Here is a 15,750-nt window from a genome sequence, read left to right as displayed (position 1 = left end):
CTTACTAATGATTGGGCAGTTTGCCTAAAGAGGATAATAAGTACCTTAGAGTGAAAGGATACATTTAAAAAGAGATTTTTAAGTTCTTTAAGCCAGAAAACTGCAAATGAAACTGCTGAGCAGATGTAGAATAACTAGGGAAAAATAATTAAAAACAAGGCACTGTCAGTGACTTCACCCTCCTGCCCCACTCCCCTTCTGTTCCTCCCCCAGAGGAAGTGAGCCAAGGGCAGACTCACCTGGATCAGGGGCCATGCATTCGCACTTATACAAGGTCACGTAGTCGGATTTGAAGTCAGAGTTGATGGGGTAGTACTTGAAGGCACCTATCATTTTCTTGATGGCATCGTAGATGAAGATGAAGGAGATGAGCGTGGAGAAGCCCTCTTCGGTGAAGCGGGTGATGTATTTGATGATGAAGCTAGCATCTGTGGCGACTAACACAAAACACTGCAGACAGGAGTGCAGCCCAATCCACAACCGGAACTCCAAGTAGTCAATGTCGTTTCCCCTAGGACAGGAATTACAGTGACACTCACTTAAATACACACATGTTGGTATGTTAGGGATTTTATCTTACTGCTTTATTTTATTTTTTGCTAAGAATGCACAGCTTGCAACTGGTGTGAATGTGCATGTATGTATGTATATGTCACTGTGCACTGCTGATAAGTGGAGAAGCCCATAGATTACATTATTTCTCCTTCAAATTCTAATTAATTGAAAGAAACCTAGCTGTAACTAACATTTACATGAAGCACTGGTATTGTCAGAGATTATGTAAAATATATGACAAAAGAATGTCTTTGACAGGACATCCAACATAATTTATATATTATGACATACTTTTTTTAAGTCTGTGTGTTCACTTGCCTGTGGAGGTGTGCATGCATACCTGTATATTTATGTGTATCTGTATGGATTTACAGCCCATAGGTGTATGCAGAACACTTACAGCCTGTAGGCTCTTACTTGCTAAAATCAAACAGCAGCTTCTCGAAGATTAGAATGGGCCCTGTGCTGCTCAGGATGATGAGTGGCTGTCCCCCAAAGAAGCAGAACACAGTGCCTGCCATTGCCGTGCCCAGGAAACTCTCCATCACGCCCTGGCACAGACACAGAAAAACCATCATGCACAGTTCTGCACACAGGTGAAATTTCTCAGTACTATACAGTATATTGACAGCGCCAGCCCTGAAGGCAAAAGCCACAGACACAAACCACAGGTTTCTTAAAGTTCTTCTTCTATCAAGGTAAGACTCCAAGCCGATGTGTTCATTCTTAGTTCTTGGAAAACAGAAACACGCTTGATAGTTGCAAGAAGAAGGTGGATTAGACAGGGGTGAGGATCAGAGCATTTCCTGTTTCCAGTGCAGCTTGAGCAGGACCACCGTCCTGGAATGTGAGGGTACCTATCTGTGCATGGCAAACAGTACGATTAGATTGAAAAACATGTGACTTCAATTACACCCATTACCTTTTAGACTTATTGAACACCCTTTTCATGTACAGTAGATGTTATCTGATGGCTGTCTGTTGTATACAGATGTTGCTTTGAGTGCCTTTGAGAGACACTGTGCGGGTGTAGGTGTGAAGAGCGAATGGTGCAGGATGTACCTGGTAGTTGTCTGTGGCATCTCCCAGCAGCCCCCCGAAGGTGATGGCATTGGTGATGCAGCCCAGGTAAATGAAGAGGATGGTGGAGATGGACTGGATATGGAAGCCCTCATATAAGTCACTGGGAAACCACGGCAGCTTTCTCTTGATGTCGAGGAAAAGCCCTCCGCAAAACCTGCAGCAGAGCATGCCTCAGGTCAATGTAGAAAACAAGTCAATGTAGGAGCACACAAATGCCACAGCTGACATCTGAGAGTGCTTTTCAGCAGCGATAACACCATCATCATCATCGTCAAGAATAAAAATTAGAATAAAAAACAACAGTACATTAAATCAACTTAGAATTAAACAAGTAAAACCACTTAGGCTTACTTAAACAAATGAGAGTTTTACACATTAATAAAACAGGGTCCGGATCCCATTTTGTGGACAGCTCCAGAGTCACACCACCCTACCAGCCAACAGTCAGAGCACAGATCTGATCGTATGCCTACGTAGGAACGTGTGCTCCTCCAGACTCCCTGTTGTCCGAGCATACCTCCCTGTCCAGAGAAGTTCCTCGCCCACTTCGTGGGGTGCTGGCATCTCCTCGTCCTCACTGACACCTCCTCCACCTCCTGCCATCCCATTCATTTGTCCCGCCTCGTTCACAGAGAACACAGACTTCCTGTGGAGACGGCAGGCTGATTTCACACAGTGCTTTTGAAAGCAATCATCTCAAAACACTTTAGTCATTTTGCATGTGTTTCAGATGGTGTACATTTAGCAGCTGTTTTAATACAGTACGTATTTCTTTCTCAAATGAACACTGAATGCCGAGTAGCTGAAGCATTTATTTGGATAATTGGTGCAAAGAAGTGTAAATGTTCTTAATAATAGGAAAGAAAATCTCCAGACCCCAAGCAATGCATGCATGTGAAAAAATAAGGTGTGAGATACACATCGCTGAACAAAGTGCTTGTAATACAGTAACAGTTTGTCATACTGATTAACAAAACCTTCCTAGAACACCTGTTCTCACCTACTGTGTTGGTGCATGGGATGTTTATCTGGTGTGCAGTGAATGTGGGTCTTCAGTGTGAATCAGTGTGAGTATGCAGTTTAATAGTGCATGCAATATCAAAGAAAAATATGTTCTGTTTAGCTGATCATTTGTTTCTGGGTGGGTGTGAGTGTCCAGTTTACTGTTTGTGTGAAAGAGGTCATTCAGCTGACCTCTTCTCAGCAGAGGGCAGTTTCTTTGGTGGTTCTATGCGGATTGTGGGGTCCCACTCTCCAGGAGGAAGAACAATGACCTCATCCAGAAACTCGTCAATGCCTGCGATCAGGTCCTCTCTGTCCCGCGCCTTATACGCCACATCACTGAAGAGCTGCACAACATGGGCAATCACGCCCCAGAAACAAAGACAGACACAGATCACATCACAGAGATACCATGCAGCACACAGATAAACTATAAATAACTATACTATATACTCTATATATAAACTATATAGAATACAGTATACAAGAGAAGGAAAGCCATTGATTGAGCAGTAAAAATGTATTTACTCAAGTCCTAAGCAAAGTTTTAAGAAGCGTTTGAGAAGCTAAGTGATTGAAGAGTTAGCAGAGCTCAGGGGCCTATTCAAACGCCATTAACAACCACACTAAAGTTAACATCTATTTAGTTTTATCCCATATAGGAGATTAACACAAAACTATCTGGAAACTGAAATAAATATTTGAAGGAATCCATTTTAATGGAGAGACAGGCCTTGAGAAAGATCTTTGGAGTGAAAAATTAGCTTTCGTTTAAATCCCTGTTTGTGGAGAAGTAGCTGTGCAAGAAGGATTATACTGTACCTCTTTTACAAATGTTAGTTTAAACATTTTTTCTTGATACTGATATTATATCAGATGGCTATTGACTTTAGGTTACTTTTTTCCTTTAATTACATGGTAAATTAACATTGCAAATGTTGTATGCATATAGACCGCTGAATTCCTTAAGCCAGGAACATCCTACGCAATGTGACCACAGTTCTTCTCTGGGGAAGGCAGCCACAAAGAGCAAACTTCTGAGAAAAAGGCATCACACACCGCCAGATGCAACTATAGAATTGTGCAGTTTATACAGCAACAACAGGGCAATATACAGTACATGATTAAACTGTATATTGTAATTTGGAATTAAAATTGTAATGCACAGCACTGTTCACACAACAATGTCAAACATGATGACAAGAGTAAAAATGATATGCACTTCAAATTTCAATGCTGTTTGCAAATCTTCTCATGCCTTGGTCTTTATTGTCTTGTCACAGAAGGATTTGAAAGCAATATAGTAAAAGCAAGAGTGTTCTTGCCATTTTGGACCTGCATTGTTTTGCTGCTGTTCACAGCTTCTGCATTAAGACAATTTGTGGAAGGTTGATGCAACCCTGCAAACCTCATAGCCCGACGTACTTTCAGTGTGATTGAAAACTCGTGTTGGCTTTGATTGCTTTGGGGCTGATGTGCTCCTGAGTTTAAGTGACAACTGCAGTATTGCTCCAATGAAATCAAAACTTTCACTCTAAACTGTGCAGATTAGCTGGTCAATGGACAGATGTCACCACTCGAAACTACTGTTGGGCAGGAAGGATCATTTTCCTTTATTTTTCATGTTATAAACATTCAATCTGGATATGCTAAAAGTTTCTGTATCTGAGCTGACAGCCATGACTCCTGCAATATACAGGCAGAATAAAGACGACCTGACAAGCAAGTTGTCAGAATCTTCCTGTTGCCCATCGTTTGGCACCGCACACTCTACAGAGAATCACAGGAGAGTCCGCTGTTAGGCTCCCAGAAAAGAGTCACGGCTCTGCCGAGTGCCCGAGGAGTCCTAACGGATTAATCCCAGACCAGCCCCTGGCAAACACTCTGCTGATTGTGCGTTTCAGGAATACTGGTCGAAGACAACTTCTGACATGACCCAGGCTTGGATCTGCATCTTGGTGCTGTACAGCTCAAACCTTTACCATCTGAGTCTTTCCGGAGCCTTCTGTTCGCTTTTGATTCAATTTACAACCTAGTACTTGGACCAATCTGGTTACAGCCCAGAGCTCCACAACACAGTAATGACATACAGGCCAGTGACTCGACGTTCTCAAGCAAGCATCTTTCTTGTAGTCTCATGCTTACATCATCCACCATGAGCGTGGCAATGGCCCTTCCTATCTCGTTGTAGGATTTCGCTTTTCCATGGGGACCAAGCAAAACAAACAGGAACCTGGGGGACACAGGGAGAGACAGGCAAAGTCAGAGAGAGTGCACTACGCAGCTGGCTGAAACAGTAACAAGCAGAATACAACTCTTTAGCAGGTTATGGTCTGATTGCTTTCTCCAAGTATAGCTGTAATATATACAGGTATATACTGTATATTGTCAGTATTACAAGTCCTATATTTTGTCTGATATTCAGTAGTGATCGCAGAGAGAGATGTTTCAGAGAGAGATGGGAGCTGGCAGGTGGTGTAACACTGTGACCCTGTGTAAGATTGATGTCTTAATCTCTCCCAAGCTTGTTGAAGTGAGAACTGGCTCTTCTGGGATGGTGGATACCTAATGTCAAATAGACCTCAGCCACTGCTCTGTTCTGGGCTTTGCATCAGTGGATGCTCCCAGAGTCACTTTTTCACCGTCGGGACATGGCGAGGGCTGACCTGGTGGGCACGGGCACCTCGGTGAGCCCGCCCAGCGTGGTGGCCTGCGCCAGCCGCACAAACGCCACGAAGGGCTTGTCCAGGAAGTCCACCTCCCCCACCAGCACGTTTGAGGCTTCGGCGTCCCGCGGGATCTTCTTCATGAACTTGTTCTTCAGCTGAGGACACAGGCCAGAGACAGAGTTAGAGCAGGACACACCTGGGACCCCGCCTGTGACGCAGGTACTGATCTTCATGTTTGAACACACTGGGAATGTGATGCTCCCACACTACTGCTTGCACGTGTTTCTCCATTTACTCTATTAACTGGAAGCTTTAGTACAAACTGCAAAAATGAAAGAAAAACACTTACAGATTTGTTTTTTTACATGAACATGTTTGCCATTAAAACAAGGTGACAGGCTTGAAATGACCAACAACTAATATTGCTTTCTTCATGTAAGAAACTTACTTATAGAATTATGTAAATGCAATAAATGCAGCCAATGCGATAGGGGCAATATACAGCCCTGAAAATATTACTGGGAGCTTGTACGCTTGATAAATACTGTAAAAACTTGTATTATTAACTTTTAGGGATGACAGATTAAGGGGAGGAAGGAATGAAAGTATTAGATAATTCAGTTGTACCTCTGAATTTCAGTTTGTCCAAAAATCACTAAGATGTGCAGTTAGACAAAGACAACGGTAAAATAGAATGCAGGGAGCAGATTTTTCCTTTGCTACAATGCACTCTACAGTGGCCAGGAACTTTGATTTAAGCTTCCAGCTATGGGTTGCTTAATTAAACTGGCCAAAATCAATCAGCCTGTTTCCTACCATATCTTACTGTTTTTTTTTATTTAAACAACAACAAACATTTCTATAATGTTTGCTTCTATAATCAAGCGCAAAAAAATAAACTGGTCATGAATATAAACATTCATGATAGACAGTTAACCACTTGGAGTTTCATCACTGTAGTTCTGAGTTGCACTAAGGAAGGCGGAACTGGATCTGGCTGCCATGATTGATCATCATGCAGAAAGTTAATTTATTATACCATGTAAACAGAAAGCACAATTCCAGGGGCTTTTGTAGTGTGGTAACTTCTCACCCCATAATCACTGTCTATGGAAGTAGAACACTGTGACAGCAACTTTCAATTAAATTAAAATGTAATGGAAACAGGGTGAATCATTGTAATGTGGATTAAAGGACCATGGTAAAATGCAAAAGTCACCACATTAATCATGGAAAAGTTTCATTAGGCAGCGGTGTGCAGCAGACATTGTTTGCCAACTGTTAAATGTCACTGTCTCTGATGACTACATGTGACACTATGAAAACGTGGGCCAGAGAGAAAACTCTGCAGTTTTCAATGCAGCTCAATACATTTCTGTACAGACATCCTGCCATGCCCTCTGGTATTCTCATTAGGACACCACTGAGAGTCAATATTCAAAAAGAGCACTGGGGTGTTTGGCCAAGCCTCTCTTGAGGGAAGCATTTTAAATCTGCATATTGTACCTGGTAAATATACAATAGGTATTTCAAATATGCTGATCCTGAAACCGAAGGAAGGAAACACCAGGTACCAAGAGTTATTTGTAGTCCATGTTGAGTAATTACACTACCATGATTGCCTTAATACTTGCTTGGTATTCACATTTTGCAAGATTACTATAAATATATGGTCTCTATTTCATCATAAAAGACATATACTATGTAACACATGGGAAAAAAAAACATGTTGGGAATATTTTTTTTGATAACACAGGAATTGTCCCATCTAAATCTAAACACAGAAGAACACTGAATGTTCCTTCATTGAGCGTTTTATAGTGTCAAGAATGTTCTGCCTGCATGATTCAGGTCTCCTACTGTAAAGAATGACAGTGCACCCTGTTAGGTTTCTAAGAAATACTTGCCCTCCCACCACGTGCACAAGGAATGGCAAGTGCTTAGGCAAAATCATTTCATAATCTTTTAATGCCACTTTGAAAGTCAAATTGATGTTGTTTTTTCAGCAATATGAACAAGCCTGAATTGTTGTTGCTTTCCCCCCCATAAGTCCCCAGTTAAAGCCCAGACTGCGTGTGTGCTTGGGAGGTAAAACTAAAATAGCAGCATGACTTCAGACCTGGGGTGCTTTCATGCACTGGGGTTTCTAATACAGCCCCCTGGTACCATGCAGTGATTTGGCTGAGGGAAATCAGTTTAGATTTTTGGGTTTTTAAGTCTCTGAGCCAGATCCCACTGTGAACAAGGACACCGACGAACAGATGAAAAGGAGGCATAGCAGGTGTTATATTCATGTCCAGTAAAAATGAATTAATCCCCAGCTAATGTGGGAGGCTGCGGGGGGGGAGCTTTGAAGATATAAAACCTTTGTCACCAGGGTCAAAACATGCTGCCCTACGATCTATGGTGACCCCAGGTATAAAAATAATATAAAATCAGATTGTGAATACCTCAGAGTATTAAGTCACTTTCTTCTCCATTTCTTTAGCATGACCGAAGAGTGACCTAACAGCAGGTTTCGGCCAGTGGCTTTTCTAAAATGCCCTCTTTTGCCTTATATTCCAGCAAGGTATCCCAGCGGCTTTGGAGGCGAGTTGTAAAGAGATTAAGGTCCCTTCACATGACTGTTTACTAGACCAGGATTTCTCCCACCTCCAGAGAATCAAACCCAGCCTTGTTTATGATGGTAAATAGGAACAAGGCCTGACTGTTACCTTCCTAAGCTCCCCGAAAGCTGGAGTGACAGCAGCAGTTAATGAGGACGCAAAAATAAACAATAACGGAATTGAGACTGAGGTACCAACTCTTTGAAAAGTCACAATATAATATAGATTGCTTTAAAGTAACACTACTTGTTTACCGTTATCTTGAAAAAGAATAGATATTGTACAAATGTTGTGCTCTGTATATTTAAGAGGCGGTTTCTGAAATCACTCCAAATAGAAGAAGCGTTGATTTACCTGGTCAGTGCTGGGGGTGTCAGAAATGTCATTCATGCTCCTGCTTTGTGCATGACCTGCGTGGAACCAGGGGAAATAAGAAAAGGCATTACCACTTGAACCAGCAGTGACATCAGCATCTCATGAGTCAAGATGGTGCTCGCTGCTCTTTTCACGCGCTCTTGCTACTCAGCACATGGGCTTCTCACACAGAGGAACCTGGGGCACCTGTGAGTTAGGAATAGTTTGCCACTCCCGAAGCACTTGAGCTGCACTGTGTAACAGCAGCTTGTGTGAAAGGAAGCACTTCTTTTTTGACTGGTTGCTATACCTGCTTTTGAGCATTCTCCAGTTCTCACTCTCAAATTGTGAAGTTCTGGTCTTCAGTGTCTAGTAGCCTTAAGTGAAATAGCATAACTCAAGTGGTGTAAGGAGTAAGGAGCTATTTGTCTGTACAACTTGAAAAGAACCAAGTTTTTGCTTTGTGTGGGGACTTGCAGTTTGCATCATGAAGCTTTGAAATTGTAATCTCTTCTAAGCTCTGAGGAGTTATGTTAAGCTAACCAAAGCCTGGAACATTATATAACACTCAGCAATCTACCAGTTTTCCTATGTGGACTGACTCAGACTTCCTGCATTCACAGAGGCTGTCTTGGATCAAACCTTAAGCCTCTGTCTCTGTCCCTGCTGTTATTTGTTTCTGTATCACAATTATTTCATTCCAGGCCTTGTGCCCTTGTTGCCCAACACAACGGTCTACTGTTGAGGGCTGACCCAGCCGTGACCTCTCCGATTTCCACCTGTGCCTAGTAACATAATTAATAGACAACTAAAATAGGAGGGGAAAGAGGTCAATTGGAGGGAAAAAGTAATGGACACATCAAAATGCTTTCCTTTTTACCCACTATTCCCTTTGGGCATGCTGTAACAGGTTAAGTGAGAGGTTTGGTGTGAGACATTAGAAAGGGGCTTAGTTCTGCCCGTAATGAAATTAGGAATTTTCTGAGGAACGGATGCAGCACTGCCATATTGCAGCTTCCGTACGAGCCTCCTTTCCAGTAGAGGAGGAGGAGAAAAGTTGGATCAGCAGGACTTACGCAGACGCCCGTAGTTCCTGGCCTGCCTCATGCACAGGTCCTCTGTGGAGCGATGGAAACCAGCCCCAGCACTGGGACTCCGGCTGGGGCTGCGGTCTGCCCCCAAGCAGGGGGAGAGAAGGGGAGAGAAAGAGGCCGGGGGGGGGGGAAGAGAGACAGAGGGAGGCAGTTTTGAGAGGGAGAAAGGGGGCAGAGACCGAGAAAGAGTAGGGTTGAGACAGAAGAGAGAGTGGAAGAAAGAAGATGGAGAAAACAAGAAAAAAGTGTGGATTTATGAAGAGGAGAAGAGAGAAAAAAAGGTAAGAGTGGGGAAGTGGTCCCGAGAAAGAACACACAGATGCAGAGAGAAAAAATATCAAGACAAGACGGGGTGGTAAGATTTGGGTTTAGAGGGAAAACAGAAAAGGAGAAGAACGTTAGTGAAAGGGCTGTTTGATTCAGTTAAAGATTACAGTTGCCCCGGTCAGCTGAATGGCATTTTTTAAATAATCTCTGCGTGTGACATAATTTTAAATGGGGGAAAAAAAAATCTTTCAAGCACTGCCAAAGTTTTACATCACAACAAAGTGCTGAGAGTTACGACTTGTCAAGAAACATACCTGCAGTATCTGCCACTCAGCTGACTCTCTGTAAACCAATCACCATTCTGATCATAATAAATCATTACAGAAGAACTTCACAGGGACCTCATCCTCTCTGGTACTGAAGGTGGGGACAGAAAATAGTAAAATAGAAAAAGAAGATCCCTACAAAATAGGCCTTGTATATTGGTGCTATGTTCTCTGATGTTATTGATGGTTACATTACCTACATGCTGTATGCAGAACATGAAAGTGCCTCGAGATGTGTAGTTTAGGTTAATAGTCTCTAAATTGCCCCTGTGTGTTTAGTGGTGGTCTGGCATCCTCTTCAGGGTGCATGTTGCCTTGCCTCCATTCTCAGTTAGGAACTGACACACTGTGACGTTCGTTGGAGAAGCAGCGGGATGAATGAACCTGAAGTGTTTCAGATGTTCTTTTTCAACAATTTGTGTATGAGAGATTTAGGACTATGCAACTCTTTGCATTTAAGAATTTAAAGAATGTTTCCAGAGAGATTGTGAGCAGAAAGATTGTGAACTATAGTCCAGATAAAATAAGCTTTTTCTTAATATTTAAGCAGACACATAACTTATGCGTATATAATATGCAGTGGGTGTCATTGTGTACCCAAATGAATCCAGCAAAACCTGAAATGGACCATTTTCTACATGATGGGAATCTTGTTTCTCATGGTTACATACTGTACAACCCGTTTTTCCAAAACCGTATTACAGGATCCAGCAAGTCTCTTCTGGCTTGTGATCCCAATTTATAAGGTCACACCTGTATTAAAATGTCGGCCATCGCTATTTTAAAAATAAATTCAGTAGAGTCTCGACATCTGGGAATTAAACATTTTGCGAGTTTTTTATACGTTATTCGGTCTGGACAACAGGATATTGGATGAAAGAAGAGCAGAGTGGGATGAAACCAACCCAACATCTTCTAGTAGCAGCTTTCAAATTAGCGGCGCAACAGAGTAGCATTGTGTGACGAATCTAGCTAGTGGGTGAGCCTCTTCCTGCCCTCTGCCCATGTACCCCTTACCCAGGATGTGCGTCTCAAGGTGTTCTTGTTTTTATATTGCACCGAACGCTCCAGTTTCCTTGTTGCCAATATGGCGAATAACAGGCTGGAGATGTCTTTATAGGCTCACCAACAGTTATATTGCCAGTTTCATTACAGTGAGGTGTGCCAATCAGCAAAGAGGCAGAGACTGAAAGTGCAGGCATCTGCTGGATGCAGAGGAGGGATTCATGTTGTCATCTTAAAGCTTCTTACACTATATACATCTACCGTCGCTCTCCTAAGTCAATAGCTGTATTGATTATTGCTGTTGGCCAGGAACTGATGTCATCTGATGGAATCCAGATTTCATCAGGAGTTTTGACCCTTATCCATATTGCCCTCCTGCTGGCGGGTCAGCAGTGATAGCCAGTCACTACTCATCTCCTCCTGGCCTCCAGAATAAGGTTCTCTCTCTTCGCTGCCTCTCCCAGTCTTTGAAATGCTGTCTTTCTGTCCCTCCCAATCAGCGCAACAGCTGGAACCATTCTCCACGCTGATTGTGTGGGAAATCCTCTGCACCAACCTTCACTGGGAACAACCATGTCTGGGACCCTTTCCCTCTGTAAATCTGTACGACAGTGTACTGTATGTGGCACTTATGCTCTTAAAGACCTCCTCACATCCTTCCTCCAACGGTACCATCAGCTCAAAGAGGATGATCTTTCTCACTTCTGTGGACCACATCACCACATCTTTATGGATGCTTGTACAACATCTGGAAAATGCAGCCTTTCTCCAAGATCCACTCTCATGTCTCGTGATGGAGCTCTATACAAGACAGAATCTTCGATTTTCCTTGACCTTGTCTGCTTCTCACCCTCCTTGACAAATGCAACTGCGCTTGTAGATCCTTCATGAGCTTGCCCTTTCTTCCTTCTCTCTTTCTCCAGGATGTCCAGAGAGGATATGTGTCATGGTACCCCCTCTCCTCTGAGCCTGCACAGTTGATCTTCCCTCACTTGGATAGATTTGTCGGTGATGGGAGGATGTCATAGGCTGCCCACAGCAGAACGTTGTGATTACTCATGTTTTTTAATTTAAATTAATAACTTATAATACTAATAACTTAAATCCAGTGCATCAGTACTTTAATTATCATATAGGGAGGGTTACTTACTGTATGTCTTTCAACCATACATATACCACTGAACATTAAGTGACAGTATAGCGGTGCACTTGGTTATATGTGAATTTGACTGTTCAAGACCTCAAGAATGTCAAGACCCTACTGTACTGGGAACTTAACAGACCCTGTTTTTATAGAGCAGGTCACACATACATTCTATACATAGTGTACAATACAGAAAGAGAGGCAAGGCCAGACAGGGAGGTGGAGTTCCGGGGACTCACTGGTGGAGGAGGTGGAGACGGACTTGCCGATGTCCGCCAGCGAGCGGTGGATGGGCTTCTTGGTCTGGTGCCGGTGCTTCCGGAGCAGCACGAAGCTGATCTTGTCCCGGAGCTCGGGGTTGATCAGCCCTTCCTCCACCTGACGCTCGATAATATCGTCTGAAAGAAACACATGCGGTCTGGAAGGATAGCATCTGAATCATACTCAGATTGTATCGCCCGAGCTTGTATGTCCTGGACTAGTCTGCAATTGAATTTGACTTCATTCTAGACAGGCTGTACATCAGTACAGATATTCATTTTATTTAACGGTGGGACTGTTGCCTCCATTTCTCATTTCTACAATCTCTAACTGTTTCGGCCATGTCATCTCCTGTCTGTGGTCGTCCATGGACACTAATGTGAGCATTAGTTCTCTTAATGCTTGGAACTGCTAAAAATAAATAAATTCATTGATCTGCTACATGGTAAGCACGGCATCTCCTGCATGTCGTACCTACGATCTGTGGCAGGGAGTAGCCATCAAGATCCAACAGGATGGTGCCAGTCTGCAGGCAGGTGCGCAGCTCAAACAGGCTGTGCAGGGACAGTGTGGACACGTGGGGCTTGCTCCACCTCTCACCGCCTTCTTCCACCTTCTCCTCAAACTTCACCCACCTGAGAGACACACACACACGCAAACATGAGCTCCAGGCTTCTGCTGACCTCTAGAAGAATTCTGCCCTCTGCACCTAACTTGCACATGGTCCTCTTAGAGAGGTCAGGAGCTCCATTCTCCTCACAAGCCACCAGCATTGATCTTCAAGTGCTAGATAGAGTGTTAGATAGAGTGTGTAATTGTGTTTATGATTTTCATAAGACAAAAGCAAGGACCATAAACCCTAACCTAATTATGATTTTTCTGATGCTGTGTAAAGCTCCAGTATTAACTGGTTCACCAATTTATGTATCTGCTTTTTCATCCATGATGTTGCTCTACCTCAGTGACTAACATTATTAAAAGCAATATTTTATATTTTCTAATCACCTGCTGCCTTTTGGAGTCCCCTGGTTATACATTTTTAGACCTAAAATATATTTTTCTAGACTATGAGAACTGAAAATTCACTGTAAAGCAGTAAAGATTTTGGAGAAAATTGGTTGGATCAAAATCCTGCAGTGCTAGTTTGTCTCTAGAACTGGACCAGGCATCTCTTCTCTCTTTTAAGAACAGGCTTCCCAATCTTTGCTCCCATGACCCCCAGTATCTTCTGACTTTTGTCTCCACTGTCTCAATTCCTTAACTGAAATGTTAATGGGAGCAGTGATTTATTAAGTGTGGTGTTTAACTTAATTTTTGTTAAAAAAACTAGAACACTAGGGTAATTAATGCCTGGGCAAAGAATCCTAGTTTTATAACCTCATTTCTGTATATGCAAACTGTTACAATTTCAAACAGTTGGGGTACAGAGGTAATGAGACAAAAGGTGGAAAAAGGTGTTTGATTCGGTGAAAGGGGTGAAAGTTGAGAGGCCAGTGAGTGTGAGAGAGTGTGGCAGGAAGAAAGGAGGGGTAAAAGAGAGGGGGGATCTTATTCTTAGAGCTTACTAGCCTGTTATATTAAGGCACAGTTGTATTCTTCCAAAGGCTTTGGCAAGGTTAATATTGGCGTTGCAGTAGCCACTACTGCAGCTTCATTAGTTAGGGATTTACCACTGAGGGGATGTGCTTTTGAAGATGTTATTAGAAAGGCATTATTACACTGGCATGTTGTAACATGAGGGAAGCCAGGAGGACCAGCCCTCTTTTCCACTGCTTTTGTAGGCTCTACTTCCAAGTCATATCCCAGCAGTGGACTCAAAACACACTCCTGTCGAAGTCCCAGAGAAAAGTGGCATGCAAGGGAAAATTAGGGTAAAAAAGTGGGATACAAAGGAGCATGGAGAAACCAGGGAATAAAGAAAAAACTAAGGAAGGAGAGAGAGAGAGAGAGAGAGAGAGAGAGAGAACACAAAGACAAGAAGAACCACCCTCAGACACACATTGAATGACAGAAACAGGCGACAGAGGAAGCAAAGAGTATTTGAAAATAAGCCATAAAAGTGCACAGAGACAGCCAGCGCAGACAGGCAGATTAACAGAGACGCAGTGTGAAGTAGCAGTAGTAAGAATACCATTGATTCACTCTGAAGGATTTCAATATGTTTAACATAGGAGGTCATCCACTTCACTATTGAAGTGCAGCACCCACCTGGGTGATGCTGGGCAGCCATTATACTGTATACCAGTAGCCCCACTACACAGAAGTGTGAAGTACTGAGGCAAACAGTGAGACAAACTGACCAAAAAGAAGCAAAACACACATTCCAAGGCAACAAGATGACGGCACCAAGACAAAAAGTCAGATACGATCTCAAACATACAGAGACACACCCAAAGGAGTGGCAATTTGCAGAGGCTGAAATCAATGATACTTTTGTAAAAATGATACTGATTGGACAGAAAAGAAGTACAGTACTCCACTGGTGTAAATGTTTTAACTCGGTGAAGGTCAATGGGCCTTTTCTTGTTTTCTAGTTTTGTCGGGAAGAACAAGTGATGCAATTAATTAGGTTTGAGGCCTGAGGGTGGCCATCTCTGGCTGGACATAGCATGAGACGGCAGCGATTGAGACTTGACCGGCCAGTTATTAAGAGCCATAAGGGTTTCTGGCTTTCATCGCGGTTGTTCTCTTAGTTATGCAATTGAGCTAATTAGTTGATCAATTGCCTGTGTTCTTTCCAAGTGTTTAGCAACAGAGGAGGTAAAGATTACAAGACAACCTGCTGGACTATAGATTATGTGGACTGGGCTTTAATTCCATGTATGTCTCTGCACGATCATGCAAAAAAAGGCAGATGGATGTATTCTGCAGCCTTTGCTGGGATGTAGACTGCATACACAATTTTACAGCTGGGTACAAAGTGAGACGGATGAAACCGTGCGAGAGAATTCCTGTTTTCTCCGAGAAAGTGACCTGGCAGACTCCTTCCACTCCAGCTCCTCGCCGTCGTGCTGCAGGGTGTCCATCTCAGTGAAGAGGGTGGGGGTGGGCACGTCGTCCTCTTCGCCCAGGATATAGCGGAGCCGCTCTGCCGCTGGGGACACTGCCAATACACAGCGAGTACGGTCAGACTGCATGCACTGACACAGGCTACAGCTCTTCCTCAGCCACTGCGTGCTCTAGGCCCGGACATTTGCGACAGCACAGGGGTGGACAAGAGAAAATAAGCAGAATATGATGAGAAGGTTTTTCATTAGTGCAGTCAACTTTGAAAGTTGTCCTTCTAGTTTTTCTTTTTTATTTTCTTCTTTTAAAACAAGAATAGCTGTAAAGCTTCATCACTTGCATTCATACCAATGCCATATTGGGTTGGCTGGTGACATA

At 43.1% G+C, this 15,750-nt stretch overlaps 1 protein-coding gene across 6 annotated transcripts in view; it reads right to left on the bottom strand.

The window, feature by feature from the left end:
• Positions 1-15,750, bottom strand: part of slc4a5a (solute carrier family 4 member 5a) — a 49,516-nt gene that overhangs the window by 22,932 nt on the left and 10,834 nt on the right. For 5 of the 6 annotated variants that reach the window (XM_088624449.1, XM_088624448.1, XM_088624447.1 and 2 more), the window contains 12 exons: positions 15,340-15,469; positions 12,841-13,001; positions 12,345-12,503; positions 9,346-9,441; positions 8,270-8,325; positions 5,307-5,464; positions 4,786-4,873; positions 2,833-2,987; positions 2,156-2,284; positions 1,618-1,792; positions 973-1,106; positions 240-511 (listed from right to left, as the gene is read on the bottom strand). In XM_088624449.1, the coding sequence (XP_088480575.1) occupies positions 240-511; positions 973-1,106; positions 1,618-1,792; positions 2,156-2,284; positions 2,833-2,987; positions 4,786-4,873; positions 5,307-5,464; positions 8,270-8,325; positions 9,346-9,441; positions 12,345-12,503; positions 12,841-13,001; positions 15,340-15,469 (1,713 nt within the window). The remainder of the gene's footprint in view (positions 1-239; positions 512-972; positions 1,107-1,617; positions 1,793-2,155; positions 2,285-2,832; positions 2,988-4,785; positions 4,874-5,306; positions 5,465-8,269; positions 8,326-9,345; positions 9,442-12,344; positions 12,504-12,840; positions 13,002-15,339; positions 15,470-15,750) is intronic. The other variant, XM_088624450.1, reaches the window with a different exon arrangement.

This window comes from Lepisosteus platostomus, chromosome 3, assembly GCF_059453375.1.
Source record: "Lepisosteus platostomus isolate fLepPlt1 chromosome 3, fLepPlt1.hap1, whole genome shotgun sequence".
Taxonomy (NCBI): Eukaryota; Metazoa; Chordata; class Actinopteri; order Semionotiformes; family Lepisosteidae; genus Lepisosteus; species Lepisosteus platostomus.
This window is presented reverse-complemented; position numbering and strand designations above follow the sequence as displayed.